Source organism: Vombatus ursinus, unplaced genomic scaffold, assembly GCF_900497805.2.
Source record: "Vombatus ursinus unplaced genomic scaffold, bare-nosed wombat genome assembly UNPS02014794.1, whole genome shotgun sequence".
Classification (NCBI taxonomy): Eukaryota; Metazoa; Chordata; class Mammalia; order Diprotodontia; family Vombatidae; genus Vombatus; species Vombatus ursinus.
The window spans coordinates 20014668-20030639 of NW_020954572.1; the positions used below are offsets into that span (position 1 = coordinate 20014668).

The window sequence follows — 15972 nt, forward strand, 5'->3', positions numbered from 1 at the left end:
GGCTGCCTTTACAACTCAGCTATCCCTATAGGATTATCAGGGAATTTAGGATAATCAAGGAGGCAACAAGATCTATTCTAAGGTGATTTATAGTATCCTGTATTACGTTCCCTTATCCCCAGTTATGTGTGTATAATAAGATCTCCCCCTTTCAATCCTGTTACACAAAAGGAGTTCTTCCCACAACCCATTGATCTTTCCTTCTTTAATGGCCTCCTTCAAGCACTGTCTATATATCTGAGGATCAAGACAACAAGAGCCCAACAATTGAGGATATGCTTCTTTGTCTCTCCTTCCCAGGGGCCTTTTCCTTCCAACCTCCTGAGAAATATGGTAGAATCAGCTGGGGGAGACAGTGGAAAATAGGGGTTCTACTATGGGTTTGGAGGGTTTTTCTCCTTTTATAATTTAACCTTAGTTAGAATCGTCTAAGGTTCACCCTTCCTAGGGGTTAGAGCCAATCCTTAGAGACTCCACCTCTAAAAGAAGTAATAATAATTATGGTGATGATGATGATGATAATTTTTGTTGATACCGAATCATTTTCAGTCATGTCCAACTCTTTGTGACCCCATTTGGGATTTTCTTGGCAAAAATACTGAATTGGTTTGCTATTTCATTCTCTATTTCATTTGACAGATGAGAAAACTGAGGCAAACAGGGTTAAGTGACTTGCCCAGGGTCATACAGTATTTATGTGAGGCCAGATTTGAACTCTCTTCCCCACTCTAGGACTCTATCCATTACACTATCTAGCTGCCCCAATGATAATAGTTAACACTTATCTTAATGATTGAAGGTTTGCAAAGCACTTTATATATGTTATCTCTTTTGATTCTTATAGTAATCCTGTGAGGTAGTTTCTATTATCCACATTTTAAAGAAGAGGAAACTGAGGCTGAAATATATTAAGTGACTTGTCCAAGATCACAAAGTTATAAAGTGTAAAGGCAGGATTTGAACTCAGGATTTTCTGATTCCAAAATCCGCACTCTCCCCTATGCCACCTAGCTGCCAAATGATCTCTCTAACAGATGGATTGCTTTCTTGGAAAACGCAGTTGGGAGGGAGACTCATAGTAAATAGAAGTTCAATAAGCCCCTCCCCCCCTTTCATTTACCAAGAGGAGACTCTCTGGAAGAGGTAGGATTTGGAAAGAATGTCTTTCCCTTCCCTTCTTTACCTTTAAGGAACGTTTGGCATCTCAAACATGCCAATCCAATGCCAATCTTTTCTTTTCCATGCCCCCAAAGCTGCATACCCCAGGTTGATCACTCACATTGTTCACCAGCACTGGCTCCAAAGATCTGTTTTATAAAAGATTTTTTTAAAGCCTCCCACTTTAAAAGCCCAGGTCACCTGTATGACCTTGGGCAAGGGATTTCACTTTTCTGGGCATATGATTCATTTCGTTGTTGCAGTTGTCTTGCACGTGGATAATAAAGGAATTGGGATAGATGCTCCCTAGGATTCCTTCCAGGTCTCAAATTCTGTGGTTCCATGAGCCAGGGCCCTTCCTCTCCAAGCAGTGGTAAGACCAGGATACATAGTGGCCCTTTCCCAAGACCTTTGTTTTGCCCAGACCTTCTGGAGTTCAGATTAAGCAACTGACCTTATATCTCTTTTCTCCACATTCTAGTTGGTTTGGAGTTAGTTTGGGTAAGCTGGCACCTGGAACCCAAGTCCAGGTAGATATAACTTAATAACTGTATGGCCCTGAGCAAGTCACTTAACCTCTCTGTGCCTCAGTTTCCTCCTCTGTAAAAATTAGAGGGATGGATTTGATGGTCTGTAAAGTACCTTCGAGCTATAAAATCCATGATCCTATGAGAGAGAGACAGAGAGAGAGAGAGTAGGGAAAGGGAGAGGGAGAGAAGAAAAAGAAGAGAGAGAAAGAAAGAGAGAGAGAGAGAGAGGATAGAGATAATTGGATGGATAGAGAGAGATAGATGGAGAGATAGAGAGATAGATCTTTCTTTTGCTTTTTGGCTAAATCTAATTCTTGGTTTCTCAGCTTTCTAGACTTTCTAGACTCCCCTGTCTCCTCTAATCTAGCTTTTTCTTCTAACTCTCCACTCCACCCTGTCTCTATTCTGTCCACTCTACTTTCTCTGTGTGGTAACCTCTGCTCCAGTTTCTCCTCTGAAGCCCTGTTGCCCAGCCTCCTTCTCTCTAACTCTCTGTCTCTGTGTATCCATCAGGTGCCGCTGGTGGCAATCATGGCCACAGGGGGTGGCCTGAGATCGATGACCTCCATGTATGGCCACCTTTTGGGGCTTCAGAAGCTGAACATCCTGAACTGTACCAGCTACATCACAGGCCTTTCGGGTGCAACTTGGTGAGGACTCAGGAGTCCCTGACTGGCTTAAATTTTGGAGCAAAGCCTTAGAGCGTTGGGTCTTGACGGGAGAGGAAGAAAGTCCCTTGTGTTGGCCTCCAAAGATGACATCCCTTGCTTTTTCCATTTCCTTCTCTTGGGTCTGTGGCAGTGACTGAATTGATTTCTAATATCATTGATGCCAAACCATTGAACATTCAACAAACATGAAATTCTGCTTCAGACACTTCCTTGCTGTATAATACCGGGGTGACTTCACTTACCCTCCCTGTGCCTCAGTTTCCTCATCTGTTAAATTAGGGGGGTTGACTCTATGGCCTCTAAGATCCTTTCCTATTTTAATTTTATAATCCTATGATCTCATGGGTAATTCAGAGGCAGTGTGGAGTAGTAGATGGGTGCTGCCCTCTAAGTCAGGATGACCTGAGTTCAAGTCACATCTCTGATACTTTCAATGCCTTAGGCATCTCTGTAAGTTGCAGAACAGTCATTGATTCACATTGGTGGAACAAGTTTCCTTGCCAGGGAGCTTTCTATAAGTCTGACCAAAACAACAACAACAATAACAACAACAAGGGTAATGTACTACGTAAGCCCTAAAGAAAATACAAAGTTAAAAAAAACAAACAAACTGTTGTTCAAGGAGCTGCGCTGGGTACTAGGGATATTTATTGCCTATACCCTGAACAGATACTCCTAGGGCCTGAACCTTGCTATGCCTGAGTGTCATATGAGGGACAGGAGACAAAGGCTTTGAAGCAACCATTGTCTCAATGGTCTCTATATAGGCGTGGGATATGAGTGTGTATCTATATATTATAATATATAGATATATAATATATATTATATACATACTTATATATACATGTGTGTATATATACATATATATATACACACAAGTGTATTTTTCCAGTGTTTTCCCTCTTTTATCTCCTATTTATCCTGCATATTACTTGCTTTGTATGTATTTGTTTGAATGTTGTCTTCCCCCATTAGATTGCAAGCTTCTTGAGGGCAGGGGCTATCTTTTGCCTCTTTTTGTATTTTCAGCACTTAGCACAGTGCCTGGCACATAGTAGATATTTAACAAATGTTTATTGAATAACTGAAAAAAATAGGCAGTTCCTGCCTTCAAAGAGCCTAGACTTTACTGAGTCCTTTTAGGAGGGTAATAGCTGTGGAAAGGGAACCTAGAGTGAGCTAGACACTTGCACAATTATACATAAGCTATGCATTTATGGGAGCTCAGACATAGAAACAGAATAGAGAGTCTGTTCTTTTTGATAACACGGATGAGAGAGACAGTGACAGGTAAAGACAGACCACTAGGGAAACCCTTCCCTGTGTTACTCTTCTCCATTGTTCATTGAAGCAGGCTCGAAAAATTTTAAGACAACAACAAAAACACTTTTCAGCTGCAGAGGCTTTTGCCAGTCTACAAAATAGCAGTCCCCACTCCCTTGTCCCTGACAGCCTTCACCCAGCCTACTTCTCATCCCAGCGGGGCTGGGATACAATTGTTCATGTGCTACTTAGGAAGCAGAAGCATAGGATCAATGCATTTGGAGTCAGAGGATGTGAGTTTGGATCCCTTGAGCAAATCACATCTCCTTTCTCAGCCTCATTTTCCTCATTTGTAAAAACAGAACTGGATTAGATGGTCCCTGGTAAGCCTGAGCCAACACTCTCCCCAACCTAGAAGGTCAAGCCCACTTGTACTCTGGATGTCCTGTAACATGTGAATGCCTCTTCCCAGGACCATGTCCAACTTATACAAAGACGCTGACTGGTCCTCCAAAAACCTGGAGAAGGCCATCCAGGAGGTTCGCAGACACGCCGTCAAAAACAAGATCCCTTCGCTTTACCCTGAACAACTCAGTTACTACCAGCAGGACCTGAAACAAAGGAGCCAAGAAGGCTACAGAGTTACCTTCACAGACCTGTGGGGTTTATTGATTGAGTCCTTTTTGGGGGATGAGGTAGGTTCTCTGCTGACTTTGATTGTACGAGCATCTTCTGCATGAAGCCTTTCCTGGTTCCCTCAATTGCTGGTTCCCTCCCTCCCAAGGTTCCTTAGATCTAACTACTTTGTATATATTTGTACTTATTCACTATACATGCTTATATAATAACAACTAGTATTTATCTAGTGGTTACAGTTTGCAAAATACTTTACATATATTATGTCATTTGACCCTGACAACCATCCTGTGAAGTAGGTGCCCCATAATACAGATAAGAAAACTGAGGCGTAGGATGAGTTACCCAGTGTCCTATAACTGTTAAATATCTGAGACAAGATTTGAAGCATTTAACTTAACAGTGGGGGGTGGGGGACTAGGAAGGGTGGGGATAGTGGGAGGAGAACAGGAGTGGCTTTCCCCTGCATTGCTGCCATTGTGATACAGGAGTCCCTTTTTACCTCAAATTCGGGTGACAGACTAAGGCTTTTCTTGCTAAGTCACTCTATCCTGTAACATTTGACTTGGTTGTTTCAAACTTTCTTTCTTATGCAGGGATAACTGGTGACTCATCTCCCTTGTGGGTGAGTCACAAGAATGTATCTGCTGGCAAATCTATCCCCAATCTGCCAGATGTTTCCTCCCTGACCTTTTCATCCTTACATAGTCATGAGACCTTGACAATCTATGAGTGTGTGGCCAATAGTGACCTAAAGAAAGTCAGCACTATTCAAACGAGGACCAGTCAACACCTTTGTATATGTTGGGGATGGTCCTGGGAATAGGCATCCACATGTTTTGGAGCTCTAGGCTATCTCCTTGCAGATTTTAGGTTTCTGGGCCAATGTTGATTCATATGACTAGTTACTTTGAATTATAGATCAAGTGATAACTAGATCCACCTGAATTGGTAGAAAGAGTTTCCTGAAGAGTTCCCTATACCAGTTAGACCACAGGCCTAGTGCCTCTTTGTATCCCTACCCCTATGATAAAGAAAATGGATCACCCATACAGAGTGATGAGCATTAATACTACATTCCCTCTCATCCACTGCAGAAAAAAAACAATTTATATTATGTTTTTTAAAGTTTGACTGAAGTAAAACTGAAAGTCTTAAGTTTGGTCTGAAATTTGACATTTTAAGAAAATATGATAACTGACATTTATATAACACTTTAAAGCTTGCAAAGCACTTTCATATAGTTGGTCTCACTTAAGCCTCACAACAACCTTGTGAAGCAGATACTCTAAGCATTATTATTCTCATTTTATATATGAGGAAACTGAGTCCCAGGGAGGTTGCTTTGTGGTCATACAGCTAATACATATCAGAGGTGGGATTCCTTCTCAGGTCTTCCTGACTCTGATACTACCCATTTTACCATACTTCCTTTTAATATATAAGAGTAACATTTATATAATGTTTACTATGTGCCAGGCACTGTGCTAATCACTTTACAAATATTATCTCATTTGATCCTCACAACAATTCTGGGAGGTAGATGCTAGTATTATCCCAATTTTTACAGATGAGTAAACTGAGGCAAACAGAAGTTTTTTTTTTTTTTATAATGGTTACAATTTACAAAATACTTTAAATATGTTATTTTATTTGACCCTTACAACCACTCTGTGAAGTAGGTGCCCCATTGTACAGCAGAAAACTGAGGCTTAGAAAGGATAAGTGAGTTACCCAGTGTCACACCATTATTAAGTATCTTGAGGAAAATCTGAAGCATTTAACTCAACAGTATGTGTGTGTGTGTGTGTGTGTGTGTGTGTGTGTGTGTGTGTGTGTGTATGTGTGTAACTTGTTCAGGGTCATTCACTAGTAGGTATCTGAGACCAGACTTGAATTCAAGTCTTTCTGACTCTAAGTGTTCTAATCACTGCACCACCTAGCTGCCTGGTTCTTTAAAAAGAACATTTCTTTCTCTTAGTGAATGACAATTTTTATTTTACTTTAAAATGAAAAATAAATCCTTCAATACATTGTCATATAGTCCAACAAAAGAAACCTCCACATTGTCCATGTCTGAAAATGCACACATAAAAACATCTCTAAGCCCATTCATTTTCTTGTTTTGTTTTTGGAGGCAATTGGGGTTAAGTGACTTACCCAGGCTCACATTAGAACTCAGGGCCTCCCGACTCTGAGGACTGTGCTCTATCCTCTGCGCCACCTGGTGGCTTGATCCATTGGTTTTCATAAGGCTATAGTCATCCTTCAAGTATGGCCCAATCTGCTGGGTCTACACCCAGCCTGATGTTTCTCCACCTGTTTAGTTTGTGCAATTGACCAAATCCTGGGAGTCAAAAATTGGGATGCAACAAAGTGAAATTCTCAGCAGCAGGCTATTAGGACAGTAACTTGACAGGTTAGCAGAGACAAAACCAGGGGTATCTTGATAAATGTTTAACAACCAGCTCTCTAAAAACACACACAACAGGCTTTTAAATTTAGCCTGCGTTATTGTTTTCTTTATTGCTTTCTTCAGTCTAGACAAATCAGCAAAACAAGAAATCAAGCCCTGATTTGTAGCTTTTGTGCTATCTGAAGTATAAATGCTCACACTGAAAACTTAACAGTTGGCTCTCAAGAGCTGGCTCTAGCACATGCTCTTTTTTTATTGCTGTTGAGACAATTGGGATTAAGAGACTTGTTCAGGGTCACCCAGCTAGTAAGTGTCTGAGACCAGATTTGAAATCAGGTCTATCCTGACTTTAGGGGCACTGCTCTATCCACTGCACCACATAGCTGCCCCTCTACCTAAATAAAAGTGACTACTAGGCAGGCTTTCCTCCCAGAGAGTAAGGGATGATACTGCACACAATATTTTGGTTGTGTCAATGAGAGGAAAGATTGCTAGGAGTCTGTCCTGCTTTTCTAACTGAGCCTGAACCCAATTCAGTGCCAGCCCCTAGAAAGCATGCAGAACCATGTCTAGTGTGGAGCAATCAGGACTTTGCCTCGGGCTTCTAGACATCTGAAGGCTGAGCTTCCTCCGCCTTGACCTCCTCCCATAGCTCCCTACAGCTCCTGCATCCACAGCATAATAACCTGCACTGCCTGTCCTGAAATCAGACTCCCTAGAAACTTCCTGGTTGTGTAATCCTGGGTGAGTCCTTTAGCCTCTCTATGCCTCAGTTTCCCATATGTAAAATGAAGGTATTGGATGTGGCTGCCTTGAATTTAATCCCATGATCCACCAGAAGCCTTGAGATGTCCCAATGTCTCTGTATCTCCCCTCATGGGATTATGCCCCATGGTATCTCCCTTCATGGAGCCTTGTTCCAAAGATTTCTCTCTGATCCCCTCACCCATGCTCCTGATGTAAGCCCATCTCTTCTCCGTTAATTCCTTCTTTTCTCCAAACAGAAATATGAAGGGAAGTTGTCATGGCAAAAAGAAGCTCTGTGCCAGGGCCAGAATCCCCTCCCAATCTATCTCACCATCAATGTGAAGGATGATGTAAGCAACCAGGATTTCAGAGGTAATTCCAGCATCCCTTGGACGGTTAACACACTTAAATCTGGTGGAGCCAACCTGAGATTACAGATGCATTTCCTGCCCCTGCCCCAACATTCCTAAGAGACCACTATCTTCCTTATCTCCACGACAAAGATTAAATAAAATACAACTCTCCAGGGCCTCTATTTCCCTCATCTGTAAAATAGAGGAGGGAGGAAACTTAGACTAAATGACCTCTGCCCATTCTAGATCTATGAACCTATGAAACCTTTCTTTATATCCCTAATGGTTAATTGATTAATTAACTAATTAATTAATTTATCATGTTAATTTGCTCTCCCCCTGGATTTCATGACTCCCTGCTTTCCTGGAATCATCTATCACTTTCCCAGCTTTGAATGACATAGAACAGGAAGAATGCAACCTCTGCAAAAGAAAGGAATTCTATACATTCCTTACTGTCTAGGGGGCAGGACTTTTCCCTTTGCACATTGCTAGAGAGAATCCGGTTTTCCATTTTCAGTCTCATTTTGTTAGACTGTGGGGAGTAACTTTCTCTGGGCTATTCTGCTTATTGTCTTCAATGTCATTGACATAGAGCCAGAAACAGCCAAGTTGGGTTCTGGGTCATCTCCTGTTTTTGAGCAGATACTGCCCTCCCCTGTCTTATGTTGGAATTGCAATTTCTTCATTCCTCCCATACTCTTGAGCAGACCTGTGCAACTTGGCAGGAGGTAGGGGCCAAAATTAAAATAGGCTAAACTTCTTTGGGTTGAAGATAGGTTTTTAGCAGCTCACTTTCCAAGGTATAGTTAATGATTAAACTATTTTGCAAATAAGCCATATTTTTAAAGGCGAAATTTCAATTAATATCAATTAATTACAGTTATTACTTAAGATTTTTTATTTCTCATGAAACCACATTAATGTTAAAAAAAAAACTACTTTGCTAAGTGGCACAAGTTTTAATACGTTTTTCTGGTTTTCTTACTGTTTACATTTAGAAATGACCAAAAACAGAGCAAAAATATGCGACTCTCGCTCCTCTCAGACTAGACAGACTGATGACGGTTGGTTGCCATAGGTCGTGTGACAAACAGGAGAGAGTGTGCAGTGGCACCCACTCACCAAATTACATGATGGGCACAATAGTGACTAGTGGAAGGCGGGTTAAGCGGGGCCCGGACAAACTCATCACATCTTTACTTTCTTTTATATCCTCTATATTTTTTGTGGGCCGCCTGAAATCCTTTGGCCAACCACAAGTGGCGCACGGACCGCATCTTGTGCAGGCCTGCTCTTGAGCCTCCCTGCTTTAAATCAGTGGTTCTTACCCTTGGGGACCAAGGATAGATTTGAGGGAGATCTATGAACTTGCATGGGAAAAAGATTACATTTTTATTTTCACTAACCTCTAACTAAAATTTAGCATTTTCTTAATAATGAATGTAGGCAACAAAGTACAGTAATTTTAGCAATACCTGTGACTTTAATAGTAACAATAGATAGCATTTATGTTGCACAAAGGGAAAGGGAAAAAATATTTTTTTTTTGGCGGCAATCAGAGTTAAATGACTTACCCAGGGCCACACAGCTAGTACGTGTCAGAGGCTATACATATTTCATTTGATCCTCACAACAACCCTGTGAGGTTGGTGCTATTATTATCTCTATCTTTGTCACCAATAGAAATCATGGATATTTTCATATTGCATTACAGTTGTTACAGATATCTCAAAATATCATTTACACTGATTGCTACTTTGAAATTAAAGTATTTATTGGATCCAAAAATAAGTATATTATTTTATCACAAATTTGTTTCTTTAATATTTTGATACCTGTATTTCAATATAATTGGTTTCCTTCGTAAATATAAATAAAATCTGGCCTTAGACACTTACTAGGTGTATGGCTCTGGGCAAGTCACAACCTCAATTGCCTAAAAAAAGGAAAGAAAAACAAAATTGGATTGTAGATGTAAATAAAAATTTATGTATTTAGAATGCAAGTCTGAGAAGGAGTCCATAGACTTCACCAAGTTGACAAAATCAGTCAGGTAGTGAATAAACATTTATTAAGTGCCTACCACGTGCCAGGCACTGTGCTAAGTGTTGGGGATGCAAAGAAAAACTAAAGTAAGTTAAAGAAAGCCCTGGAACTCACAATCTAGTGGGGGAGATAACCTGCAAAGAACCATGAACAAACAAGATACGCAAAGAGTAAATTGGAGATAACCAATTTGAAAGAAGGTATTAACGAATTAAGGAAGCTGGAGGAAGGATTCTTGTAGAAGGTGGGTTTTGGTGGGATTTGCAGGAAGCCAGGGGAGCCCAGAGGTGGAAGTGAGAAGGGAGAGTGTTCCACAAGAAAGATTGAGAACCCCTGACTCAGAGAGAGCAGAGGGCTGTGCTCATAGTTTCCCTTCTTAACACCATTGCATTCTCAATCATCCTAACTTGAAGCTCTCCTTTGAGTCCCCCTGAACAGAAATGGCTCCTGACTCCCTTACTTTTGCTGTTTTGTGCACAGAATGGGTGGAGTTCACCCCCTACGAAGTGGGATTCCAGAAATATGGAGCCTATGTCCCCACGGAATATTTTGGCTCTGAATTCTACATGGGACGATTGATGAAGAGGATCCCTGAGTCCCGGTTATGTTACTTGCTAGGTGATTGTTTATCCTGGGACATCTACTTGGCCAGTAGAAGGGTGAAGGCTCTCCAGTGGAAAGACTATGTGCTGGCTGTGGAGTCAGTGGTCTTGGGTTCAAATCCCACCTCTGACTTACTATGTGTGTGACCTTGGTTAAACTCTCTGGCCTCAGTTTTTTCTCATCTTTTAAAACAGGGTTGGGCTGGGTGGCCTATGAAGTTCCTTCTAAATCTATGACCCTATGACTTTAGCCACCTGGGATGTTCCATTGGTTCTAGGTCACATCACCAACTTGGGTTGCAGTTTGCTTGTCTGTAAATGAGAGGGTTTGGCAGCTGGTTGGCACAGTGGATAGAGTACCGGGCTTTGAGTCAGGAAGACCTGAATTCAAATGTGACTTCACACACTTACTTTGTGTATGATCTTGGGCAAGTCACTTAATCCTGCTTGCCTCGGTTTCCTCATCTGTAAAATGGGAGGGAAATGGCGAACCATTTCAGTATCTTTGCCAAGAAAACCCCTAATGGGGTCACCAAGATCTGTACATGACTGGAAAATAACTGAACAGCAACAACTCAGCTCAGGGGTGTTCTGTTGCTAAATTTTCAGTGTAAACGTGTACACCTTAGAAATCAGAAAATGTTACAAATTAGTGCTTGATTTATTGTTTTGTTGATTCTCTAGACTTAAGAACATAATGGAGAAAATGTTGTTAATGTTAATTAAACTTAAAAGTGTATCCTGCAAATATTCTTCCCCCAGAAAGTCAATTGACGAACCTTTACCAGCACACTGTTGCTCAGGCTCATTGACCCTAAGGTCCCCTCTTCTAGCTTTATTCTGTGATTCCATGGTCTTGGATTTAGGTGGAAGAAATCCGAGCAGATTTTGTGTTGGAATGATAGTCACTTCATAATTTTGTTCTTTCAGCGCTTCCCTATACATCATAGGTATGCAATAAATGCTTTATGAATGATAAGGGAATGGATCAAAAAATTATGGAATCATAGATTTAGAGCAAGAAATGACCTTAGAAATCATCTAGTTGAATTCCCTCATTTTATTTGTAGGGAGACAGAGAGGTTTTATGCTGACCGAAATGTATGTATGCAATTGAGGAAACTGAAGCCCATGGAAATGAAATGACTCTTGCCCAAAGGCACACATGCAGCAAATGGCAAAGCTGAGTTTGAATCATCAATCACTCTCCTTACGTAGAAACCAGGATGGTGTGGGGGTGGGGGTGGGGTGTCAGGCTCTTGCCTTATTTCCCTCTGTTGTATTTGACAGGGATCAGACAGGGATTTAGCACTCCTCTTTTCTCTGCCTCTGCCTTCCCCTCTCCTCTGGAGAATTTAATGGATTCAGACAATAGCTCTGGGAGCTATTGGGGAAGGAAGGAAGAAAAGAGGGAAGGAAGGAAGGAGAGAGAGGAAAAAAGGGAGGAAAGAAGGAAGGAAAGAAGTGAGAGAAGAGGAGAGATACGAGCATTTATATACTACTATATGCTAGGCACTGTGTTAAGTGCTTTACAAATATTATCTCATTTGATCCTCACAACAACCCTGTGAGATAGGTGCTATTATTATCCCCATTTTACAATTGAGGAAACTGAGGCAGACAGAATTTAAGTGATTTGCTCAGAATCACACAGCTGGTAAGTATCTGAAGCCAGATCTAAACCATTGGAAGAACCCTGTGTTTACTAAGAAGCTCACTGTTGTCTCTTCTACCCCCAGGCCTGTGGAGCAGCATCTTCTCCCTGAACATGCTTGATGCCTGGAATCTGTCCCACAGTTCAGAGGAATTTTTCCACAGATGGACAAGAGAAAAAATGCATGATATTGGTGGGTAACCAGTTGGTTTCCTCTTCCTGGGAGGATTTAGATACAAACTAACCACATGCCTAAACTACAACATGGCTCTCTGAGAGGTTGGGTCAGCTAGGGAAGGAGACACCAGTTTGGGGCAATAGAACTGGGAAGGGAGGGTGAGGTTTATATAGGGATGGTGAGGAGAATGACTTGTCTGGAATGGAGGGTGATTGCTTTGGAGGGAGGACAAAGGAAAAGAGGGATGAGGCCAACAAGTGTGATATGAAGCAGCTTTGCTGTACTACAGTAGTAGAATGAACACTGTATTCGGAATAAGAAGACCCAGGTTTGAATTCCAGCTTCATTTATTCATTCATGCAACAAGCATTTATGGGGCAGCTAGGTGGCGCAGTGGATAGAGCACCAGCCCTGGATTCAGGAGGACCTGAGTTCAAATCTGACCTCAGACACATAACACTTACTAGCTGTGTGACCCTGGGCAAGTCACTTAACTCCGTTGCCCAGCCAAAAAAAAAAAAAAGAAAGAAAGAAAGAAAGAAAAACAAGCATTTATTGAGCATCTACTATATGCCAGGCACTTGGGATACAAAGAAAAAAAAACAGTTCCTGCCCACAAGAAGCTTACATTCTATTGGGGTGGAAGGCAATAATCTATATGCAGATAAATCAAAACAAAATAGATACAGATTAAATACAAAGTAATTTCTCGGGGAGGGCACTAGCAATTGGGAAAGATCAGAAAGCTTCATGGAGAAGGTGGTGCTTGTGCTAAGCCACCTAAGAATGCTGGGGATTCTTAGAGGGAGAAATGAAGAGGAAGTGTAAGGGATTGGTTGCCAGACTTTTAGATCAGGTAAATGCTATAGATAGAACTTACCTAGATTTTAGCAAAGCATTTAGTAAAGTGTCTTTGCTATTTTCAGGGAGAAGATGGAGAGGTGTGGTTTAGACAATAGCATAATTAGATAGATTTGGAACTGGTTTAATGGCCAGTTTCAAACAATGGTCATTAAAGGTTTGGTGTCAGTTTGGAAAGATGTCTCCACTAGAATACTCCAGGTATCTATCCCCAGCCCTAGGTTTAACATTGTAATCAATGACTTGGATAAAGACCGAGATGACATGCATATTGAAATCCCAGGTACACAAACCTGGGAAAGATGAGGATGCTACATTACTTACTGGATAACTGTCGAGATCCAGACAGGATATGTGTAGCATTGGGCTAAATCTAATGAGATGGAATTGAATAGAGATAAATATCAAGTTTATACTTGGGTTCAAAAAATTCTACTCTGCAAGTCAAAATAGAAGAGGGGAAAGGTGAGTGGCATGGTGAGATAGTTTGTATGGAAAAGATCTGTGGGTTTTAGTGGGCCACAAGCTCAATATGAGTCAACAATGTGAGTTGGCAGCCAAAATGACGAATGTTTCTGTATTAAGAAAGATAGCTTCCTAAGGAATAAGGAGGTGATAGCCTCACTGCACATTCTAGTTAGACCACATCTGAAGTTTTTTAATCAATCCTGAGCACTACATTTTAGAAAGGACTTAATGAGATGTTCTAGAGCCAGCTCATTCTGGCCAGCCGATTGTTAAATCAACATAAGTATTTACCCCTTGAAAATCAGCAGACAAATCAAGACTTGAATTATTGTTGCTGATTGCCTAGACTTGTAAAAGTGAGGGAGAAAATGCTAATATAGAATAAACTTAAGGTGTGTCCTGAGTTTTCAGAGTTGGTTATTAAACATTTACCAGCATACCCCTGGGAATAAAGCTAAAAGGTACCTAAGGGCCAGGTAACCAGGATGGTAAAGATACTTGAGTTGATGCCTTCTGAGAATAAATTGAAGAAACTGGGTATGTTTAATTTCACTTGCAGATGTGAAAGCTCAGTAAAATGAAATTTAGAAAGAACAAAAAGAACTTATTTATTTACATGCTGTCTCTCCCATTTAGAATGTGAGCTCCTTGAGGGCAGGGACTGTCTTTGCCTTTCTTGGTATACCCAGAGCTTAGCACCGCATCCAGCACAGAATAAATACTTTAAAAATGCTTGTTGATAGAAAAAAAAAAGTGAAGACTTCAGGGGACATGATAACTAGCACCGAGTATTTGAAAGGTTGTCTTGTAGAGGAGATTAGACTTGCACTTCTTGGCCGAAGATTACAAAAACAGGAGCAAAAGACGAAATCTACAAAGAGACAGATGTTGGTCTGACATAGGGTGAAAATCTACTAATAATTGGAGCCATCCCAAAGTGGAATGGGCTACCTTTGACAGAGTGGCTTCTTCCTTATTGGAGCTCTTCAAGCAGAAACAAGATGACCACTTGTTTGAGTATCCAGGGGAATTATTTGGAGGGCGTGGGTTGGATGAGAGGGCTACTGAGATCTCTTCCGACTCTAAAGTTCTGTGATTCTGTGGTCCTGTGAATATGAGATGGAATGTCATGCATGGAGAACAGCAAGTAGACTGTTTGGCCCTCACAAGGAGAAGAGTGTTTCTTAAGTCAGGTGGGAAGGGAGGCTGGAGCCAAATTATGATGGGCATTCAATATAAACTGTACTGTTTACTATCTGTGTAACTTTGGGCTAATCACATAACCTACAACCCTTTGTCTCCTCAACTGTAGGACAGAGATAATAATACTTGCATTGCGCAGGTCATGGGATTGTTGGGAGGCAAAGCACTTTGTGAAATGCTTATAAATGTGTGTCTAGTATCATTTTTCCACTGAATTCCCACTCCAAGTCCTGGGTTCTTGAAGGTTCTTCCAGAAGGGCCTGATCTCTTAGAGGTCCTACCACCCTGGATAGGTGTTGAGGAGGGGAGGATGGGCCTTGAGTGGGACTATGTTTCTGTTGTCTGAGTACCTGTCCAGCCAGATGGAGAGAGGCTCATTAAAACATGTCTGGCATTCTGGATCATAGGACCTAGATTTAGAGCTGGAAAGAACCGCAAAGGTCATCTAGTCCAACCCCCCCCCCTTTTTTTTTAACAACTGAGGAAACTGAGACTTATAGAGGTTAAGTGACTTGCCCAAGGTCACACAGGTGGTAAGGAAGTGAACCAGGATCTGAACCAAGATCCTTTGATTCCAAATCTCCATGCTATCCCCTCCATTCTTTTTTTTTAAATACCCAAACTCATGAATTCTGACTACCAGAAATTCAAAAACCTTTATCTGTATCAATGGAGGGAAAGCTTGTAATGATGAAATCACAGATTCTTGAGTTTAGACAAATAACAAGCAATTGAAGGAACTAGATATGGTTAGTTTGGAGAAGAAAAGGCTCAGGGAAATGTGAAAGTTGTTTTCAAATATTTGAAGGGCTGTCATAAAGAAGAGAAACTACACTCATTCCGTTGGCCCCCAGAGGGAAGACCCAGGATCTATGTATGAAAGTTACAAAGGTATTAATGTCAGGAAAAGAAAATGACTAACTAGACCTCTTTGGAAGTGGAATGGGGGGGGTGGAATTTAGAACTCAAAATCTTATAAAAGCGAATGTTGAAAACTAAAAATAAATTAATGAATTAATTACAAAAATAAATGAAATATAAAAATGGAAAAAATAAATAAATAAAGGATCTTTCCCTCTTAAAAAGAAAAAAATACTAATGGAATGGGCTGTTTTGAGGCACTGTGGAGTCTTCAGGCACAGTCCAGATGATCACTTACCATATGAGAGTAGGGATTGTTTCA

General features: G+C 41.0%; 1 protein-coding gene across 1 annotated transcript in view; it reads left to right on the forward strand.

The window, feature by feature from the left end:
* PLA2G4E (phospholipase A2 group IVE) overlaps positions 1-15972 on the forward strand; it is a 70510-nt gene that overhangs the window by 42023 nt on the left and 12515 nt on the right. The window contains exons 12-16 of the mRNA XM_027870148.1: positions 2202-2338; positions 4095-4317; positions 7679-7793; positions 10304-10441; positions 12165-12272. Of these exons, the coding sequence (XP_027725949.1) occupies positions 2202-2338; positions 4095-4317; positions 7679-7793; positions 10304-10441; positions 12165-12272 (721 nt within the window). The remainder of the gene's footprint in view (positions 1-2201; positions 2339-4094; positions 4318-7678; positions 7794-10303; positions 10442-12164; positions 12273-15972) is intronic.